Source organism: Diaporthe batatas (genome assembly GCF_019321695.1).
Source record: "Diaporthe batatas strain CRI 302-4 chromosome Unknown Contig00010, whole genome shotgun sequence".
In the NCBI taxonomy this organism is placed as follows: Eukaryota; Fungi; Ascomycota; class Sordariomycetes; order Diaporthales; family Diaporthaceae; genus Diaporthe; species Diaporthe batatas.
Genome location: NW_025408557.1, coordinates 1,156,564 through 1,177,207, shown reverse-complemented (window position 1 = coordinate 1,177,207; position 20,644 = coordinate 1,156,564). Strand labels below are relative to the sequence as shown.

The window sequence follows — 20,644 nt, the reverse complement described above, 5'->3', positions numbered from 1 at the left end:
AATAATTATAAAGTTATTATAAAAGTTTTATATAGTAAACTTAATTAAATTAATCTTTAAAAGATATATTATATTTTATTCTTTTAGAATTTTAACTATTTATTTTTAATTTAATAATAAAATTAAAAATATAAATAATTTATATATTAATAAATATTTTCTTTTAAATATTTTTAACAAGAATTAAATAAAATAATTTATAATTATTTCTTTATATTTTAATATTATTAATAAAGTATTATTATTTTATATTATTATTATTAAATTTTAATAAATTAAATTTATAATTTTTAATTTTTATTAATTATTTTAAATATTAATAATTTTATTTTAAAATAAAACTTTATTTTATATAATTATAAATTAATTATTAATAAATATTTCTTTATTTATAAATTATTAAAGTTATAAATTTAAAATAATATTATATATAATAATAAAGTATATTTATTTTATTTAATTATATTTTAATTTAAAATATAATAATTAAAGTAATTACTTTTAAATAAGTTTATTTATAAAATTAATAAATAAATATTTATTGAAATTAAAACTTATATATTTCTTTAAAAATATAATAAATTTAATATATTTATATAATAATATTTATTAATATTAAATTAAATAATTTATAATTTATAATAATTTTAACTTTTATAAATTAAAATATAATTTAATATATTAATATAAAAAAGTATTTTTAATAATAAATAATATTATAAATAATTATAAAATTATAATAAAAGTTTTATATAATAATATTAATAAAATTAATTTTAAAAATATATTATATTTTATTTTTAAAATTTAAATTATTTATTTTAATTTAATAATAAAATTAAAAATATATAAATAGTTTATAATTTATATAAATAAATAATTATATTATAAAATAATAAGTTTTATAAGTTATTTTATTATTATTTAATAATTTAATTTTAATTTTCTATTTATTTTTATTTTTAATATAAAATAATTTATAAGAATAATAAATAAAATTAATAGGTTTATATTTATATATAAACTATTTAATTTAATTAATAAGTTTAATTAATTTAATTAAATATTTTATTATTTAATTAAATAAATCTTTTAATTAACATATATATATATATATTAATATTAACTTTTAAAATTTATATATAAGTAAGTTTAATAATATTAATTAATTATTAATAACTTTTAATAATAAAGTATTATTTTATTTATTAAAAGGATATTTATTAAAATATTTAATAGTATTTTCTTTTAAAAGGAAGTTATTATTATTATTATAAAAGAGTTTTTAAAATATTTAAAACTTTTTTATAAATAATAATATTTATATAATAAGTAATTATAATAAAATCCTTAAAATATTTAAAACTTTATTATAAAAATTAAATTATAATTATATAATCCTTAAAATATTTAAAATTAAATAGTTATAATTATATTTATTATATTTAACTATTTATTAAACTTTTACTAAATAATTTAACTTTTAAATTAATTAAACTTTTATAATAAATAATAATTTAAATATAGATTTAATTAATAAATAGAACCTTTTATTAAATAAATCTTATAACTCTTTTATAATAACTCTTTTTTATAATATATTAAAAGAAATTTAAAACTATAAATATTTATAATAACTTTTTTGTTAAGTAATTCCTTTTATAATTAATAATTTAAACTTATTTATTAAACTTTTAAATTAATATTTAATTACTTATTAACTAATATATTTAATAATTTATTTAATAAATTACTTTACTAATTAAACTACCTTTATATTATTTAAATAATTAATTAAATAAGTAACTTTTATATTTTTAACTTTCTTTTCTTTTTTATAATTTTTAAATAAAAATATTTTAATATTATAATTATTATAATTTTAAATTTATTATAATAAAGTTATTTATAATTATTATAAATATATATTAATAGTATTTTATTATAAAAGAAGTTTAAATTAAAAATTAAATTAAAAATATATTAATAATATTTATAAAAGAAATATATAGTTATTTAATTAATTAAACTTTTATTACTTTTAATAAATAATTTTATATTTAATAATAAGTAAATTATAATTAATTATATTAATAATAACGTTTTAAAGTATATTTAATATATTAATTTATTTAATTAACTAATTAAACTTAAACTTAAACTTATTATAAAATAATAATTTTATTAATTTTATTAATAATAGTAATAATAATAATAATAGTAATAGTTTTAATAGTTTTACTTTAATTTATTAATTTAAATTTAATTAAAAGAATTATATTATTAATAAAAATAAAAATTATAAAAATAAAAGAAATATTATTTAAATAAAAATAAATTAAACTTTATTTTAAATAAAACTTTAATTTAATAATAATTATTATTTAAATAATAATTTTAATTATAATAATAATTATAATATAATTTTAATAGTTTTAATAATTATTATTTTAATTAAAGGAAGTTTATTTAATATATATTAAAATAAATTAATTAATAATTAATTATAATTAATAAATAATTAATTATAATTTAATAAATAATTAAAAATAAATAATTAATAATTTAATAATTAAATAATAAAATAATTAAAAATATTAATTTAAAATACTTTATTAATTATATAAAAGAAGAAAAAGAAATTATTAAAAAGATTAATTAATTAAATATAATTATAATTAATAACTATTTAATAATAACTTAATAAATAATTAATAATTAGTAATTTAAACTTAATTTTATTTATTAAAAGAATTTAAATTTAAGTAATTTAAATAATTTATAAAACGTTAATTTTAAGTATTTTTAAATTACTTAAATCGATTAAATTATAATTATATATTTAAAAGTAATTTTAAACGATTTAATAATTTAATTAAAAATTATTTTATTAGTAAATAAAATTCTTTAATTAATTAAAAGAAAGAAAGATTTTAAAGATTAAATAAATATTAATATAAAATAATAAACTATAATAAATTAATTATTATAAGTAAAATTAATAGATTTATATTTATATATAAATAAATTTATTAATACTTTTATTAATATAAAATATTTTATAATAATAATATTTTAAATAATATTATTTTATTATTATTATTAATTAAAAGTTAATAATAATTAATAATAATAATTAATAATAATATTTAATTATATATTTATATTATTTTAAATTATAATAACTTTTAATAATATAATAAATTATAAAGTTATTATAAAAGTATTATAAATTATTTATATTATTTTAATTTTATTATTAAATTAAAAATAATTAATTAAAGTTTTAAAAATAAAATAAAATATATCTTTTAAAAATTAACTTAATTAAATTTATTATATAAAACTTTTATAATAACTTTATAATTTATTATATTTATAATACTATTTATTATTAAAAATATTTTTATATTAATATATTAAGTTATATTAATTTAAATTAATATATTAAAATTAAATTTATTATAAACTATATATTACTTAATTTAATATTAATAAATATTATATATAAATATTAAATTTATTATATAATTTAAATAAATTAATTAAAATAAATAAAAATAAAATTATTTCTTTTAAAAGTTTTAACTTTATTTAAATATATATTTATTTATTTACTTTATAAATAAAATTATTTAAAAATAGTTATTTAATTAAATTAAAATATAATTAAATAAAGTAATTATAATTTATTATTTAAATTTATAATTTTAATAACTTTATTATATAATTAAAGAAATAATTATTAATAATTAAATATATAATTATTAATAATTAAATATATAATTATATAAAATAAACTTTTATATTAAAAGAAGTTATTAATATTTAAAATAATTAATATATTTTTAAAAGAATTAAAAGATTATAAACTTAATTTAAAATATAGTAAAATTTATAAAAATCTTAAATTTAAATTTAAAAGCTTTAATTTAATATTTATATTTATAAAAATAAAAATATTTATATAGTTTAAAATAAAGTTTAAATTAAGTTAAATTAAATTATAATAAAAGTAATTAAATAGAAATTAATTATAAAATTATAATTATAAATCTTTTAACTTTATATTTAAAAAATAAAAAGTATTATATAATAAATTTAATTGAATTAATCTTTAAAAATTATACTATATTTTATTTTATTAAAACTTTAATTATTTATTTTTAATTTAATAATAAAAATAAGAAATATATAAATAATATTAAAATATTTAAAATATATATTAAAAATAATAACTTTATAATTTTAATATAAATTAATATTTAATTTAAAAGTTTAAAAGAATAATAAATAATTAAATTATTAAATAATTAAATAATTAAATAAAATATATTATAATTAAAATTTATTATAATTATATTTATTATAGTTTAATTTTAAATTAAAATAATAAGTTTAAATATTTTATTTTTAATTTATAATTAATTAAAATAATTATTTAAACTTTATTTAATATAAATAACTATATTTAATAAAAATAACTTTATTTAATAAAAATAACTTTATTTAATAACTATAACTTTATTTAATAAAAATAACTTTATTTAATAAAAATAACTTTATTTAATAAGAATAACTTTATTTAATAAGAATAGCTTATTATTAATAGTAGTGTATATTCTCTTCCCCTGAGCTATGTAGCTGTTGTTGAAAAGACTTTTGAATGAAACATCATGAAGCTTGTTGGCGTCGTGGATGTGTGGAGTGGACCGATGGGTGGGCGGGCGGATCCCGGCCCACCCGGCTTCAACCACTTGCACACAGGCCATGGCAAGTCTACTGTGAATAAAGAAAGACTTGGTCTTCTTTTATTCAGCAAAACAAGAGAAATATCTGGAATTCCAAGCCAGGAAGCGGATGTGAAGTTGGGTGAGACCCAGGTCGGGATCTGCTTCACACCACCCGGGCACTTGTCACATACCCACACGGCCGCTGATTGACCAGCTTCCACACGTTTACACATGATATACGCCTGTCGCCTGTCACATTCTGATATCTTGTCTATTGCTCAAGTTGACGGTTGCATCCATTACTGTGGACCTGGACCACTCATTCACTTGAGGTCCTGACACGTGCGTGGCCGCATCCGGGGGACGGGAACGGGATGAGCCTAAACCTTAAACTTGTACCTGTTACCGCCCCTCTGGGAGGCATGCAGTTGCGCCTTCCCACTTGAATAGAACCTGGTTCTGAGTACATTGTGCAGGTATCCACTCATGTTGTCATAATTTCCAAGCTTGGTTGCTTTGAACGGCTGCAGCTCTGCTCTGTGAAAGCAGTCATTGACGTGGTCCAAATTCTTGTCCTCAGACACGACTGTCCACTGGTCAACCTACCACCACTGAATATAAGAGATGGTTTGAAACATTCAGAAAGTCTGTTACCTTATACGATGCAAGAGTTCATGCTTTCTCAGACACACTGTACCATTCAAGAGGTGATAATTAGACTACTCAAAGCCTCACACTACCAGCGGGCCAACCCAGATGCCCGGAGTACTCGTGGTGACCCATACAGCTTCGGCATACTCAAGGTTTCTGCCAATTTCGATTCAGGTATTTCTGAAGTCAAGATATTTGAATCGCATGCCGTATCAAATTCGAAGTGGACAAGTCAGCAAATCAAGCATTTCTGGAATTTTGCAGTGTGATGTCCTCTACCAACACACGAAGAGCAAAAGCACAATCACAGCACATATATTTATCTAGGTCTCAGTACAGTGTGTCAATGGCTCGCACCTCCTCGGGTTACAAGCATTGAACCTGCGAGCCTCGCAAGGTGTCCCTCAACTGAGTCGGTCTCGCACCAGTCCCACACGTATTGCTTGAATATTATGAGGGACTGCTCTTCGTCAATCTGGACGCTTTTCCACATCTCCTCAAGCTTGGTGGCAGTCTTCTCAAAAGCTGTGTAAATCGATTTCAGGTCTCTCAACAACATGCACTTGCCATTTATGTGGTTTCGCTTCTATTCCGTATACGTCCGAGGACATACATGGCGCCTTCATACGGTGACTTGCCATCTATGCTGACCTTTCAGGGTAGTCTCCGCAGAGGACAGGAATGGCGGAATGCGCCAGTTTTCATCCTAGTTGTACATGTTGGCAAATATCAAACCAAGCTGGCCTCCGACAGGCGCTTGATACATGCACCTGTTTCCAACTTGCAGCAGGTCGGTATTCAAATGTGCTGGGGCTCCAGTTTCGGCAGCTCGCTAAACTTGTCTCGCGAACATTACCCGAGTCCGGTGATCTTGATGGGTTGTGAGAATTGCACTTAGGTTGGTGGTCACAGTACTGATGCTTTTCATGATTTCTATTGTGTCTAGAATTCTGCTCAATGAAAAGTTGGCCTTTTATTCCGCAGGATCCTGATGCTTCTGGTGGTTATATTCATATTGAGAATAGCAATGAGCACTGTTGAAAATGTGTCAACCCATTACCACTCGAAGACTTCAAGAACTTAAGAAAGCAAAATATCCCTCAAGAAAAGCCCTATTCAAACAGTTTTTAGGATAATAGGAAAAAATTTCACAAGTGGCAGGATGAGCATAGTCAAGTTTGGATGATTCGTGTACTTAAGCATTTACACATCTGATTTACCCTGATTCTTTTCTGGGACAAGTCTGTCTGGAAGCGTCTCCTATGGACGGGCTGATACAAAACAATCTTTTAGACACACTATCTAAAATACTCACTGGGGGAAAATCGTTTTCCGCTTTGATTGACGGCTTGTTGGATTCTAGGACAGTGAAAAGACAGCCAACCAATAACACGAGATTATCCCGCGGACTCCCCTTCATCAGGAAAGTTGACCCCACCGGAGTCTCTTGTTGAGACAACAATATGGACGTCTGTAGGCTACATATGTATCTGGACACTACCGTTGCGCCCACGGCGGCGTTGAAACGACGGTCGAAGGACGCGGCGTGTCCAGGGGTGTCGCCCTCACGCTTGGTCTTGTGACGCAGGATGTGGTCGTGGGAAGGCGAGACGGTACGGATGACCTGCCGCCAGGCGGCGCGCAGCGGGGCCGAGCCGGCAAAGAAGCGTGAGTACTAACCACACTTCCTCTTGCGGCGTCGGCATTGGAGGCACGACTCCCCACGGCCGTCCTTCTCGCAGGGAGGGAGGACCCCGGTCTCGAAGAGGGTGCTGATGCATCCGTCGCAGGGGAAGGGGACCTCCTCAAGCTGGTTGTCTTCATCGTCGGAGTCGCCTATGACCAGGAACTCGGCCACGGAGCGGTGGCCCTGGCAACGGTCAGCAACCAAGGCGGGGACGTGCAGGTGCCAGGATCGTGGCTTACCTTTGGACCACCTCCACCGCCAGGGCGACGGGGCGGCTCTCCTCCACCAGCGGCAGCCACGGCCCCGGCGCTGTGGCTTTCGTCACCCCAAGGGTAGAATTGTATCTCTTCAGGGGAAGAGACGTGTAATGCAGCTGCCTAAGCTGCTTTGCGTCACCTGGGCAGCGTATGCGCCTTCATAAACGAACAGCTTCCCTCCCAAAACGTGCTGTCCTTCCGTTGTATCCTCCAATTTCATTCCAAGTTGGGGCGCCACCTCCAGCAGACAACGCTTCTTCCTGCCGGGTACTGTCGAACAGTCCCCTCTAATACAGTTCTAGGTACAACAAGGCCATTCCATATAAATTGTACTGAGGTAGCGCGAAATACGGGGATGCATGTCTTTGGACAAGCCTCGGCGCAACCTTGCTGGCCTATCTCGACCTTCTTGTCCCGTCCTGTCAAAACGATGAAGCTTCGTTGACATTCTCATGCTCCTGTACCGCAGGAGTCTTTTCATGATTGTTCGACATGTAAAAATGCTCGTCCGTAGTAGATTAGGACATACTTCCATTTCACCATCTCTACACGTGTACAGAGAGAGCCTGGAGCTGGGGGTATTCAAAGCCCGGACATATCTACCGGTCAAGTATGAGGCACAATTAAACGAATGTCAAACGCTCCCTTGTTGGAATAACAGCATATTATCCTCTTCACCCCCCAAACGCCGATCCAATGCGGTGCCACCCATGAACCCTCTCCGACTCCTGAAATAACCAAAACACACAACCCCTCCCCATGTCCCCTCCCCATGTCCCCTCAAGACAAAAACAGTTCAACTGGTACTTTTCTCTAAGCGTCTTCACAACGTCTCCGTGCTAAAGTCCCCACCAAGCTGGCTCCCCTGCCCGCCGCCCTCGCGTGGCGCCCCCTGGTCGGTGCGCTTGCTCCTCCTCACGCCAAACAGGTCCCCAACCGAGTTCGTCAGGCTCTTGGCGCGCGCCCTGACGCCCTTCTTGCCTCCTGCCCCTCCCCCTCCTTGCTGCTGCTGCCCGTCCGCCCCGGGGATCTGCGACTCGTCCGCCGTGCGGCTCCTCTCGATCGCGGACATGATGACCCTCTCCTCCTCCTCGCCGATCGGCTCCACGCTCAGCTCGTCCTGCGAGACGAACAGGCTCGAGCGCAGGCTAGGCCTCCGCCGCGAGCTCGGTCTCCGCACGGGGTGGGCGTCCTTGACCAGGTTTGACGGCACGAGGCCGCTGACGGTCGAGTGGAAGGGGGATGGTGAGAAGAGCGGGCCTGTGAAGTGGTGGTGCGTGTGGGATCTTGAGGCTGATTGTGGCCTCGGTGTTACGGGGCTGCCGTCGTGGGGGATGTTGATGGCGGGGAGGGCTGAGACCTGCCCCAACGGTGTGCCGGGGTGGGTGGGCGGTTCGGAGCTTATCGGTGTGGCGCTGGATATCGAGATGGCTGATTCTGACGACATGGCGTGTGCTATCCCCGGGTGGACTGGGGCGGGCGTGGAATGATGTCGTTCCTGCGAGCGCGTCTGCAACAGCGGCGCTGACTCGGTGGCGCCATCTGATGGTAGGAGGGACGCCTTTGTCGGTGTCGCGGGTGCCCTCGACGTCGGAACGCCCGATTCTTGGAGGACTGCCAGTGGCTTGTTGACGGCGTCCATGAAGCTCACGCGGGAGGACCGCCGTGACCTCTTTGCGTCGCTGTCCCGACGCCGGGGCTGCGCGGGGGACGGGGGCTCATCGGGGTCCTGCTCTGCGAGCCCAATGGTCTCTTCGACCTCGTCATCGTCGGACAGCATATCCTCGTCGTCATCTACCGCATCCCTACCGCTCGTAATGAGGAACACGCCGAAGAAGGTCAGAAAACAGCCACCTGTGAACTTGACGGCCTGCTCGGATGTCGTCCGCTCAAAGTCTCTGTACAGGACGGCGCTTCCTATAATCACGCACAATGTGAACGAGACGAACTGGATTGGGATGACCTGCGTCGAGTCGAATCTCTGAAGGGCCTTGTTCACATAGCGCACTTGCATGATGGCAGTGCCGAGCAAGATCAGGACGAGCACGTATGTCACTGGTGTTGTGAAGGCTCGCAATAGTGTTGAAGACAACATGGACGACACGCCCTTGGTTGAGAGCACAGTGTAGCCACCTGAGAGTCATATCAGTCACTGAGCAGGGCAGGTAGGGAGAGATTTGAGCAGGACCACCTACCGAACAAACCCACGAGACCGAGGTCGATGAGAATAGTGCGGTTGCCATATCTGGGACTCAGCCACATGAGGAGGAGAATCAAGCTGCACGTCACGCCCATGTAAATCTCAAATGCCACAGTAGTAATGGCATCCCAAACAGCATGGGGATCCAGCTTGGTCTCCTGGGTGTTGGCGCTCAGGACGACAGTCACGGCGCCAAAGACGGCAATGACGACGCCCCAAAAGTCGCGCTTGCGGAACTTCTCCTTGAAGACTATGGGGGCGAGGATGCAGTTGGAGACGAGGGCGACAACGCCCAGGGGAGACACGATGGAGGCCGGGGCGAAGCCGTAGGCCAGGAAGTTGCCCATCTCGCCGACGGTGATGAGGATCTGGCCGAGCCACCAGTAGGGCGACTTGAGGTAGTTTGTGGAGGTGGATTTTGTCGTGGAGTCGTCTGAGTTCTCGGACCAGCGTGAGTCGCCAGACTGGTAGGACTGGGTCAGAGGGTCCGACTCCTGCGCGTCTTCGGCGTCGCCATCGTCATCGCCGCCGGCGCCGGCGCCTGGCGCGTTGGCTCCTGCTCGCGACTCGCCTACGGACCCATAGCCCGTGTGCGGCGCTCCGTTGCCGTTCTTCGCATTCTTGAGTGCTTGTTTGGCGCGCTCCCGGTTCCGCACCTTTTCCCTATGTAACTGTATATGGGCGTATCTCTGGACATTGAGGGCCAGGGCGATGAGGACGTTGCCCACGATGGCGGTGACTATGCCGATCAGGCTCGACCACTCCTCCAGGCCTTTCTTGGGCCCGCCGCCGCCGCCGCCGCCGCCGCCGCCGCCTCCTCCGGCTGGGTCCCCACCAGTGCTGTTGTCGTGGCGCAGGTAGTCGGTGGCGGTGTAGGCAGGCAGGTACTGGGTGAGGGCTCTCGCGGGGATGGAGGCAGGCAGGGTGGGTATGTACATGGCGGCTCAGGGGCCGTCAGTGGCTGCCGACGGGGGGATCCAACGGCTCGAGCAAGAGTGTATCATGGGTGTGGCGACGGATTGGCGCAGGCTCGAGTAAAGCCGCAGGCTATGTACATAAAAACCCGAGATATTGCTGGTGGTGTGGGCTCGAGCCTCGAGGCTTGTCTAGAGTTTGGAAGCCGGGCTGGGGGGGGGGGGGCAGGGTCGCATGCGCATGAACCGGTGGCACGGAGTTATGGCAGCAGAAGGCAGTCGAGAGTTTGCTGGGGTGTGGTGGGCGGGAGAGCGACTCCAGCCAGGGTCGAGAGATAGCGAAGGATTCGCAAATGCAGAAACAGGCGATTGACTACAAGAATAGATACAGGGCAAGCAGAAGACAGGCAAGCAGTTGATAGATATCCTGCCAACCTGCTTGCGGAGCTGGGAGGCTGCGAGATTGGTCGCATCTCGCATTAACGGCTCGCCATGGAAAACCGCGCGAAATGCCGTCATATCCACTCCCCACCAGTAACACCGACCCCGAACGCCCACCACCCTGCCACCACAACGGCCTGCCCTGCCCGCCAGTGCCTCACCCCCAATATCAAATCAAGCACCCACCTAGTCTATCTAATACTCACCTCCCGCCAGGGATATCCATCTGTCACCAGCCTAGCCCACTTACTAACAAGTACTAAGTAGCCTTGCCCGAGAACGCATCATTTATTCATTAGCGCCAACTCTCATCTCATCTGGCCCTTTCTATGACAGCTGATATCCGTGACAGCCTCGCCTGTCTCGAGCTGTTGGAGCTATCACAACCGGGCTCATGAGCCGGTGCCAGCAGCCCCAGCAGTCGACTTCCCTTCTTGGGTACATAAACGCACAGCTCATGTGCACAAGCAACAGCGGGGTCGGTCGAGGCTCGAGCTTCAAATCTCCGTCCTCGTGCAGCCATCTCCCCATCCCCACCTCCTCTCCCATCGCCCTCCTCGCCCCATCTTCCTGCCTCCCCGAGCATCCCCTGCTGCACATCAGAGGCCCCTCCGGTCAACCCGAGAGCTAAGAACGGCAACCTAAGCCATACCCGCATCCATATCCATATCCACCCGGATTCACCACAATGTCCGACGACGACGACAGAGAGCCCCAGGGCCCCTTCAATCGCTTCATCCGCTTCAAGAACCATGTCAACTCCCATATCAGCGCCGGCGTCTCTGTCTTGACTGGCTCCAACGACGACGCCAACAAACCCCCCGTAGGTGATGCCACTGCAGGGTCGTCATCGCCAGGTCCCAAGAGACAGTCGCCCATGGCCGAGTACTGGGAACACTGGTACCATGTCGACCCTTACAGCCCGCACAACTTGCGCCATCTCCCTCAGCCCACTCCCAACGATCTGCCCCCCGGTGCTGACCCCGCCCATTTTGGCTACCCCGAGGCCTTTGAGGACCTCATGTCTGCGAGCAACTCATCCCGAGGGAACCTCATGGATCTGGACATGCGAGCAGCCCTGAAGAGGTCCGCCTCGGGAGCACAAGTCACCCCGGAGACTCCCTCCGCCTGGGTCAGGAGACTATATGGCGACGCCCTGCTGCCCCATCCCTTTATGTGGGAGCACCCCAATCTGGCTGGACGAATTCCAAAGCACTGGGAGGCTCACATACGAGACTCGTTCCAAACCCAGCGTACACCAGGACATGACCAAGACTCTTATAGCGATATTGCCAAGGACATGCTGGACACCATACGCCGACTTGAAGGCAATGTTGCCGAGTTGTTCTCCAAGATGGACGAGCCCACGGGGCAGGATGTGGCCGACACTCTGCGCAAGGTGCAGAGCCGTGTGGAGGACGTCATGAGATGGTTCTCTGAGGGGCGTTCTACGGATCAGGACCCCAGCGACAGCCACGCCGAATCGCAGGGTAATGCAGAGGCTGCGCCGGTTAGTCAAGAAGATCAGCCGGCTACCGAACAGGACCTCTTTGAATTCATCCAGTCCGCCTCAGCCTCAGTCGACAGACTCCTCAAGGACGTCCTCAAGTCCAGTCCTGGACAGGCTCCGCCACCGCCAGAGCGCCCCTCGAGGGATAACCCGTCAGTCAGCGAGACGGTCGAGCATCACCCCTCCGGCGGCAAGACAATCAGGACGTCTTCGGAGCACGTCGACATGTTCGGCTTCGTCCACTGCCGCACCGAAGTCAGGAGACTCAACGCAGAGGGCGAGACAATCGACTATGATACACGCTACTCGGTCCGCTCTGGCCCCCGGGACGACCGTCCTCCGCTACAAGAATACCGACCGCGCTCTGCCGCCTCTGTCCCATGGATGACGCCCGCGCAGTACTCGGCGTTTCTCAGCAGGTCCTCGGACGAGCAGCTCGAGGCGTTCATGATCGCGACGGCAGAGGCCGTCGAGTCGGGGCTGGACCCGATCAAGAACCATCAGATGAGGCTGATACAGCAGGAGCAGGAGCGCAGGGCCAACTCGAAGCCGCGGCCCGGCAGTCAAAGCCAGCGAATCCAGGACTACTACCAGCAGCTGATGCTCATGGAACAGCAGAACAAGGAGCGCCTCCGGGAAGCTGCCGAAGCTGAATTCCAGTCGACAAATAGTGGCAAGCCAACCCCTGACGACGAGGACTACACAGCGCCCTCCCAGGACCAGGGGGGCCAGAATGAGCCGAGGCCAGCGGGGATCAACCACGCGCGACAGGACTACATGGACCAGCTGAGGCTCATCCAGGAGTATAACATCCGAAAGGGGTGGACAACGGCCAGAGCCGAGGCAGGTTCCGACAGGCCCGAGGGACAAGAAGAGCAGTTGAGCGCCGCCCGGGGAGACCAGAACAGGCGGAGGCCCGCCGCCAGAGGGAAGGAGGAGGTGGAGGCCCGGCCGCCTCCTGAAAAGCCTGAGGGGAGCACGAACAGCGAGCGCTCCGGGTGGTTCTGGCGTTGAAGATGACGAGAGTGCCGTATCTGCCCCGTCGCCAGACAAGTTGTTGATCGCATTTGGTTTCCCCCCCCCCCCTTCTCAAGACAAGGTGTTGAGTGTATTTGCTATCCCCTCCCTCCAGACAAGGTGTTGATCGTGTCTGGTATCCACCTCCCCCTCCCCCCTCACAAACACAGAATGCTGGTAAAATGACTTGCTACCTACACGCCACTCATGAAATTTGACTCATTCTCACGGTTCATGGATAATTCCACTCTTCAGGCGTGTCTTGGGGGTAGTGCCAAGACTTGTTGTGCCATCACTACTAACTACCATCGGTGGCTTCTAGCTTGGTGTAATACACCAACGGGCAGAGCGCCATGATAATTGCTAGGGCTGTTGAATGCAACTATCCGCGATATTTGAATTGTCCTGGCTTCAGACATGGCACATGGCCTCTACGTTAGCGCGTCTGCAACCTCTTTCCTTTCAACTCCCCTTGGGACCAATGAGCAGTGCTCAGAGGTAGTTAATATTAAGCCGCAACCCAGAAATAGTATTATTAATATCTACTCCTGCAACCCATCAAGACTTCGCAGCTGTGATCTCACTTCTTTGTTGCTTGTGACATAAAGTCGCCATTCGAGGACAACATTCCAACCAACCAACCAAGCAGGTTCGTAACCAGACTCGTGACCAGTCTTGGCGGTCTGGTCGTGGGGGGCGGGGGGCGCCGTAAATTGCTCCTCAAGAGACCGCCCTAGATGTTTTTGCGGAGGTATGCGCATGCTTCTGGCAAGCTGCGCAGTGCCGGGCTAGAAGTAGTTTTGTAAGCACAATGCCACAACGTCGTCGGCGGAGGGAGTAAGGCGTGGGCAGACAGACGGTCACGAACAGGAGGCACAAGGGACGCGAGGGGCCGTCGGCGAGCAGTGCAAGTCACACGAGGAGAAGACCAACGACTTTCGCACAGCGTTACATAGGAGCGCTCAACATGCGGTACGTCCAGCCAGCCAGCCATCGAGCAGCCACAGGAGAAGAAGCGTCGTATAAATTCGTCATCATGACCAGCCAGCCGCTGTTCCGACCCACAAGGTATCTAAATCCACCCTCCTTCCTCCCAGGAACCCTAGAGTTATCGCCAGAACGCCACCAATGACCGTCGTGAAAAAAAAAAAGCCAACGCAATGCCAGCAAGAAGAAAAAGATAAAAGCTAAGAAGCAATGCCATGCCATGCGAAAGGGAGCAGATTGACACACACATGCATAAGCGCACGGGAAAATCACCGGGCCCAGCCAAAACAGCCACGGACCTACCACTGCATGCTCTTTTTCTTGGTGATCTTCTTGTCGTCCTTCCGCAGGCCCGAGAAGAACCCGCTCACGGCGGCCGCGGGGTTCGCCCCGGACAGGTAGGGGCCCTGGTTCGGCTTCGTCCGGCCTGGCCTGGACGGGCCCGACTGGCCCTGCTGCGGAGGAGGCCCCGACGGCCTGCCGGCGAACAGGTTGTTCAGGGTTGCGCTGTGGAAGGGCCCCGTGCCCGGGCCGACGCTCGTGGGGCGCTGAGGGGGAGGGGCGAAGCTGGGACGTTGTTGCTGTTGCTGCTGCTGCTGCTGCTGTGGCGGTCGACTACCGCCACCCTGCTGGAACTGCGGCCGGCCGGGAAGGGGAGGGCTCCCTTGGTGCTGCTGGACGGGCGGGCGGCCCGCGCCCAGGTCCTGGCCCTCGGTCCCGTAGAGTTTCCTCAGCCGCTCCGTCTCCTTGGCGATCTCGGCCTCGCGCCGCCGCTTCTCCCTCTCCTCGTCCTCCAGCATCTGCTTGATGCGCCTCTGCTCCTCGCGGTCCCTCCTCTCGCGCTCGCGGTCCTCCCTCTGCCTCGCGGCCTGCCGCTCCTTCTCCTCCCTCTCGACCATCGCCTTGAGCCGCTCGGTCTCGGCGTCGATGGCCGCGGCGCCCGGCCTCGCCGACGAGGAGGCCGCTGCGTTGGCGGTGGACATGAGCGGTTGCGCCTGTGGCGCGGACGGGCCTAGGGCGCCTGCCATCATGGGGCCGGCCGGGGGAGGGCTGGGCCTGGAGTTCTTGCGCTTCGAGATGAGCAGCGGTCCGGTAGCACCGACGTTGAACAAGTCGGGCCTTTTGTCTGGCGCCAGGTACAGGTCACGGATCACCTCGGCCCCGAGCACAAGCACAATGTCCAGCCCTTTCCGGTCCTCCATGTCGATACGCTGCAGGTTTGGCTCGTAGACGGTCACGGCCGTTGCGCGGCCCTGCTTGAAGAGTGCCACTGTGATGTCTGGCTCCTTGCTCTTGTGCCTGCCAACACTCTTCCCGACGTTGAAACAGCTCATGTCCTTCCGGCCCTCCTTCTTCCACCTGAACATGATCCTGGGGCGGAAGTCGGCGACGGGCGAGCCGTTCTGGGTCTGGCGGTCGAGCTGGGAGTTGGAGGGCATCTTGAAGCTCTGGGTCAGCATCTCGAACTCCCAGGTGTCTGACTTTGTGAGGGAGCCCGGGTTGTATTTGACCGAGACAGCCTGGTCTGGGTTGTACAGGTAGATGGTGAAGTTGTCGGGTATCATAGGCTGGGGCGCCGTAGATACGGCCCCATTCTGCTGCTGTGCCCTAACCTCGGCGGCTGACAGTGTTGGCTGGGACCACTCGGGCTCGACGACGACCTCGGCGTAGACGACGTCGGGAGCAAAAGGGTCGGTCAGGGCAACGGCATATTTCCTGCGGGCTGCGGGGTTTGAGGGGTCTGCCCGCTTGAAGACATATTCCGGGGCAGGCTCAGAGCCGTTCTGGGTGAAGTAGACAACACTGGAGAGTGGGTTCTCGCTGGACTGCTTGAACTGGAAAGTGGGGAGGTTTTCGTCGAGCATGGTGGGATGTGGGATGGTGCAAGACGAGACTCGAGGGTTTGCCACCAGCAGTAGCAGAGGCCACACTTCAGCTCATGTGCTGTTGGAGCTGAACAAGGGCGGACGAGGTTTGTGGTGAGTGGTTGCCTCGAACAAAGAAGTCACGGGAGAAGAAAGGGTGTTGGCCTGACGTGAGCCGGTCGAGGGATCCCGGCTTCGCGGCTGGGTTGGAAGACGATGTGCTGTGTTGTGTTGCGATACGATGCAGTGCAGTGCGATGCAATACGATGCTTTACGACCAAGAACGACTGACTAGTCCTCGCTTTGTTCTCGGCCAGCGAATGTTTTAGCGGGATGGTAGTGGCACCTGGACACAGGATCGTCAGGGGTGCAATTACTGAGTGGTGAGGCTCAGGCTCGGGGTTGGATGTGGAGTTGGGAGGGTCGAGGAAGAGAGTTGGAGGTGACGCGCAAGTGGCGACGAGGCAGCGAGGCAGCGAGGCAGCGAAGGAGGAGGAGCTTGTGTAATTCAAGCTTGGCGGAAGAGGAAGATCTACAGACTGAAAGGACTAGTGGGCTAGAGGCTAGATACTTGTTGCAAGAATAGAAACGAAACACAACCCCGGTATCATATGAAAGAGTGAGGACGGCAAGAAGGCGATGGTGTGGGACGGATGGATCAAATGCGATGCGATGCGCCTGGGTTGCGACTGGGGGCTGCCCAGTTCTGCCAGTCAGTCCCAGGCAGACAGGGCAGACACATGCCTCGAGAGCTGAAACCGGCCGCCTGGGGGACGTCATCCATGAGCCACGCGCTGACTGGGACGCTGGGGGAACTGGCCACGGCCCGTCTTGGACGTGCAATTGGCCACAGTGGACCCTGCCAACCTGACGCCCCTGAGGCAGTTGAGGCTGTGCCCCACGGGAGCTATTTGTCGTGCAGCCAGCCGCTGTGAACCACCGATTGTCATAGCAGCGCACGAGTTTCATAGGTCTGCGCGTAAACTTAGGACCTGACCACATGCTGTATAGTATATACAAATGTTCAGGAGGTGCAGTTCCCTCGATCGCAAGAGATAACAACAAAAAACAACAACAAAAGAACCAGTCAGGTGTGTGTCTCTTTCCTGTCTTCGACCACGTTGTCTCACTCACCAATTGTGGTCATCTGCAGCTTCTCCAAGATGGAGCCTGCTTGGCCTCCCTTCACATGCACGTCGGCAGATGAGCCTCCACCGCGGCCAGCCGTATCCACCAGACACTCGGACACTTTTGAACCCCGCCGACAAGAAAATGCTGACGACTCGCACAGGAACATGTCCAGCTGAAAGATCGCCAGGGAAGACAAAACCCCCCGGGCGCATTACGACTATCCCGGCTTGGCGCCGCCAGGCAGTGCCAGAAGCCGCCTGCCTAGTCCCGGGCCCGGGCAGACGGGCAGACTGTCATGTGTGTCAGACTGCCTAGTTGTCTGCCCACTCGGGCGGGAGAGGGTGCGCCGCAAAGAAGTCGAGGATCAACTCCGAGGCGTTGAACGAGGCTGGGTGCCGCCCCTCCTGCGAGTTGTCGCTATTGGGAGCCGTGCTCGGCCAGTCGTGCCCGATGTCCTGTCGTCGGAGCATCCACAGTCAGCATCGCCGCCCCCCGAGGCCTCCTCCGAGTTTCTACTCACCGTCCCGTCCATGATGTGGGTGACGAGACCCTTCTGGGCCCCCTCGCCAAACTCGTACCGGACCGCCGTGCTGCCCTCCAGCGCCCCCGGCACCGCCGACGTCTCGTTCTCCGCGCCGAGGCCGTCCCTCCCGGCCCACGTCCGCGTCCAGTACGGGATGGAAGGCAGGCAGCCCCCCTTCCTCGGCCCGCCGTAGTACGCGATGGTGTCGTCCACCAGCCCGTGGAACACCAGCACCGGCACGTCGTCCCGCCCCGGCGAGCACGGCGAGATGGGCACCGTCTCCGGCTCGCACACGTCCCCAAATTCGGAAATGTAAAACGCCCCCGAGACCGGCGCGAACGCCGCGATGCGCTGCGACATCTCCTCGTCGCACGCCAGCACCCCCACGAAGCCGCCGCCCTGGGACTTACCCGTCGCGTAGACCCGCTCCGTGTCGATGCAGTACTGTGCTTCGAGCTCGTCCAGGATCGAGTTGGTGAAGTCGACGTCGTCGGTTTCGACGTCTGGTATACCCTCCCACGTTTTCTGCATTTTGGATCATCCCCGATGTCAGCCCCAAGCACCAAGCACGGGAGGTGTGGGTGAGAAGGGCCAAGAGCCTTTCAGGGACCTTTTCCGGCACTCACATTGAAACCGTTGGGATATACCACGATATAGTCCTGGTTAAAGTACCCCGTGCTCAAGAGGTCCAACCTCTGCTGCTCCTCGGCGACGCGAGTGCCGCCGTGGTACGAGAGTATCAGCGGCGCCGGTCTGGTCGGCACATAGTTGGCCGGAAACCAGAGCAGGTAGCGACGGTCGCCTATCGAGACGTTGTACGTCTGCTCAAGCGCGACTGCATGATTCGTCTCGCAGCCATCAGAGGGCCGGGCCGCGACGTGCTGGCCAAGCAGGCTGGCGCCGACGCCGAGAAGGGCGGTGATCGGTGTAAGTCGCATGGCTTGGATGTTCGCACCTGGTCACAACAAAACACAATCTTACAAGACTTGGTGCAAGTCTCGGCCTATATCAAGAAGACTGGAAAGGTCAACCGCTTTACTCCTCTTTCTATTTACCTGACTGCCATTTGTTCCCGGATCGGAGGGATGTGATTACGAGATGGCGGGCCCACCGGCACCAAGGATGATGAGCACGGGAGTGAAGTACGACATCAGCAGGTGAGAGGCTGCATTAGCACATAATCTATTATCTCGCCGTCATCTCCACCCCCAGTCGGGAGTGCTGAGTCTTGTCTCGACGCCGTAGCGACGGTGGTTGTATCAGGGACAAGTCACAACCGGCACGGACGGTCGCGGAGGCAGGTTCCGTTGACTTTTGCTTCTATACCGCTGGCGCATCAGTGGACAGCCAGGTCACTTTAGCCCTTGCCAATGCAGCCTGGCATCGTACCAAGAAACTCATCTACCGCCCCAGCTGGAGCTTATTATGGGTCCCGAGAACGAGTTGGGCGGGCTGCGATGGCGATCATCACACAAGACCCCAGCGGGAACGGGCCCAGAGGAGCGAGCTCTGATTCCATCGGCCGGACGGGGGTGCTCATGCAAGAGCATGCGGGCACAGGTGGGATGAACCATGCGGGCAGCGGGCAGACAGCGCACGCGTCCCGCAATAGGCCTGTCCCTGGTCCGGACCCCCGGGTGAGAGAGAGGTTGTGTTCATTCAAAGGACATATCGTGCCCAATGTCGACGCAATGGCAAGCAACCAGCTGCATCAAATCGCAATATCATCGCGACCGTAGACAGAAAGGCCTGTGCCCACAGCAGTGCCGACAGACTGCTATATGCAAGTCCAGGATTGAGAAACACACCATCACACCCCACAATCCACGAACTCGCCTTCGACATACGAGAGAGAGAAAAGAGAGAGTCCGAGCACAATGTGTGGCTTGATTGTCCGTCTTCGGCAGCAGAGACTCCCGGGATTGCAGGCGTTGCATTCAATGTAGACTAATAGTCTACCTACTTAAGTAGGTAGTAAATACCCAAGCGCCAATGTGGCCGCCCGTCCACCGTTCCCCTCGTCGCCCCGAAGCTCCGGGCCCGGGCACAGGGAACTAATTATTAACTGCCTTGGTTATTTAAGGCAGCGGGACAGCACGCGAACACAACAGCCCTAGGCTACGTACATTATCGCCCGCGTCGCGCAAGCCTTATTAGGTGGGCCACTCCGATCGAGCTCGTGTCGTGCATGCGGTTCCTTCGTTCCTAGACCCTGTAGGCTCCGTACTAGCCGTGCCACTAGGGCTGGCTGGCTGGTGGCATCCTCGGGCCCGGACCATCGGCGGGAGGGGGGAAGAGGGTGGTAGTTTTCGTCGGCGGTCAAGCCTGCCTTGCCTTGTCTTGCCTCGCAGGCCATATCTAGGGAAATTCGATTGATCAATTGATTGAGGACGTATTCAGTCGTTGCCGGCGTACGCTGACGAGACCGAGATTCCCTGCGGAGGGCGCACAGAGATCAATTTCCGGTCGAATGCTACGGTGCACAGTACCACCGAGACTACTACTACCCAAAAGGGCGGGATGTCAATATATGCTTTCTTGATCCTATTGCTTGAGAGACTTGTCATTCTAATTTACTGAAGAAAACCAGCATGAGGTGCCTTATTACAGTCAATATCACTTCACCTTAGGAGTTTCGACTGTCTGTCGCATTAACGCAGGTAATTGGAAGTCATTTCCTCCATCGTGAAAGAGACTTTTCTTTGGCGACATCGCACAATGGCAAAAA

At 45.9% G+C, this 20,644-nt stretch overlaps 5 protein-coding genes across 5 annotated transcripts; 2 read left to right on the top strand and 3 right to left on the bottom strand.

Moving 5' to 3' along the window:
• Nucleotides 1–7,748: 7,748 nt before the first annotated feature.
• KVR01_008733 (uncharacterized protein) lies at nucleotides 7,749–10,775 on the bottom strand. Its single transcript, XM_044791495.1, has 2 exons — nucleotides 9,524–10,775; nucleotides 7,749–9,461 (listed from the first exon to the last, which is right to left on the bottom strand). The coding sequence occupies exons 1-2, from the start codon at nucleotides 10,464–10,466 to the stop codon at nucleotides 8,152–8,154; spliced, it is 2,253 nt and encodes a 750-aa protein (XP_044642500.1). The 5' UTR covers nucleotides 10,467–10,775; the 3' UTR covers nucleotides 7,749–8,151.
• A 120-nt stretch (nucleotides 10,776–10,895) lies between these two features.
• KVR01_008438 (uncharacterized protein) lies at nucleotides 10,896–17,099 on the bottom strand. The gene is made up of 2 exons (XM_044792732.1): nucleotides 14,269–17,099; nucleotides 10,896–14,198 (listed from the first exon to the last, which is right to left on the bottom strand). The coding sequence occupies exon 1, from the start codon at nucleotides 16,260–16,262 to the stop codon at nucleotides 14,697–14,699; it is 1,566 nt and encodes a 521-aa protein (XP_044642205.1). The 5' UTR covers nucleotides 16,263–17,099; the 3' UTR covers nucleotides 10,896–14,198; nucleotides 14,269–14,696.
• On the top strand, nucleotides 11,572–13,407 carry KVR01_008491 (uncharacterized protein; the record flags this gene model as incomplete). The annotated part of the gene is made up of 1 exon (XM_044789067.1): nucleotides 11,572–13,407. One exon carries the CDS (start codon nucleotides 11,572–11,574, stop codon nucleotides 13,405–13,407), a length of 1,836 nt encoding a protein of 611 aa, XP_044642258.1.
• A 106-nt stretch (nucleotides 17,100–17,205) lies between the features above and the next one.
• Nucleotides 17,206–20,351, bottom strand: KVR01_008748 (uncharacterized protein). Its single transcript, XM_044791393.1, has 2 exons — nucleotides 18,543–20,351; nucleotides 17,206–18,441 (listed from the first exon to the last, which is right to left on the bottom strand). The coding sequence occupies exons 1-2, from the start codon at nucleotides 18,852–18,854 to the stop codon at nucleotides 17,758–17,760; spliced, it is 996 nt and encodes a 331-aa protein (XP_044642515.1). The 5' UTR covers nucleotides 18,855–20,351; the 3' UTR covers nucleotides 17,206–17,757.
• KVR01_008436 (uncharacterized protein) lies at nucleotides 19,039–19,867 on the top strand (the record flags this gene model as incomplete). Its single annotated transcript, XM_044788277.1, has 5 exons — nucleotides 19,039–19,073; nucleotides 19,162–19,267; nucleotides 19,293–19,476; nucleotides 19,529–19,553; nucleotides 19,582–19,867. 5 exons carry the CDS (start codon nucleotides 19,039–19,041, stop codon nucleotides 19,865–19,867), a joined length of 636 nt encoding a protein of 211 aa, XP_044642203.1.
• Nucleotides 20,352–20,644: the final 293 nt, after the last annotated feature.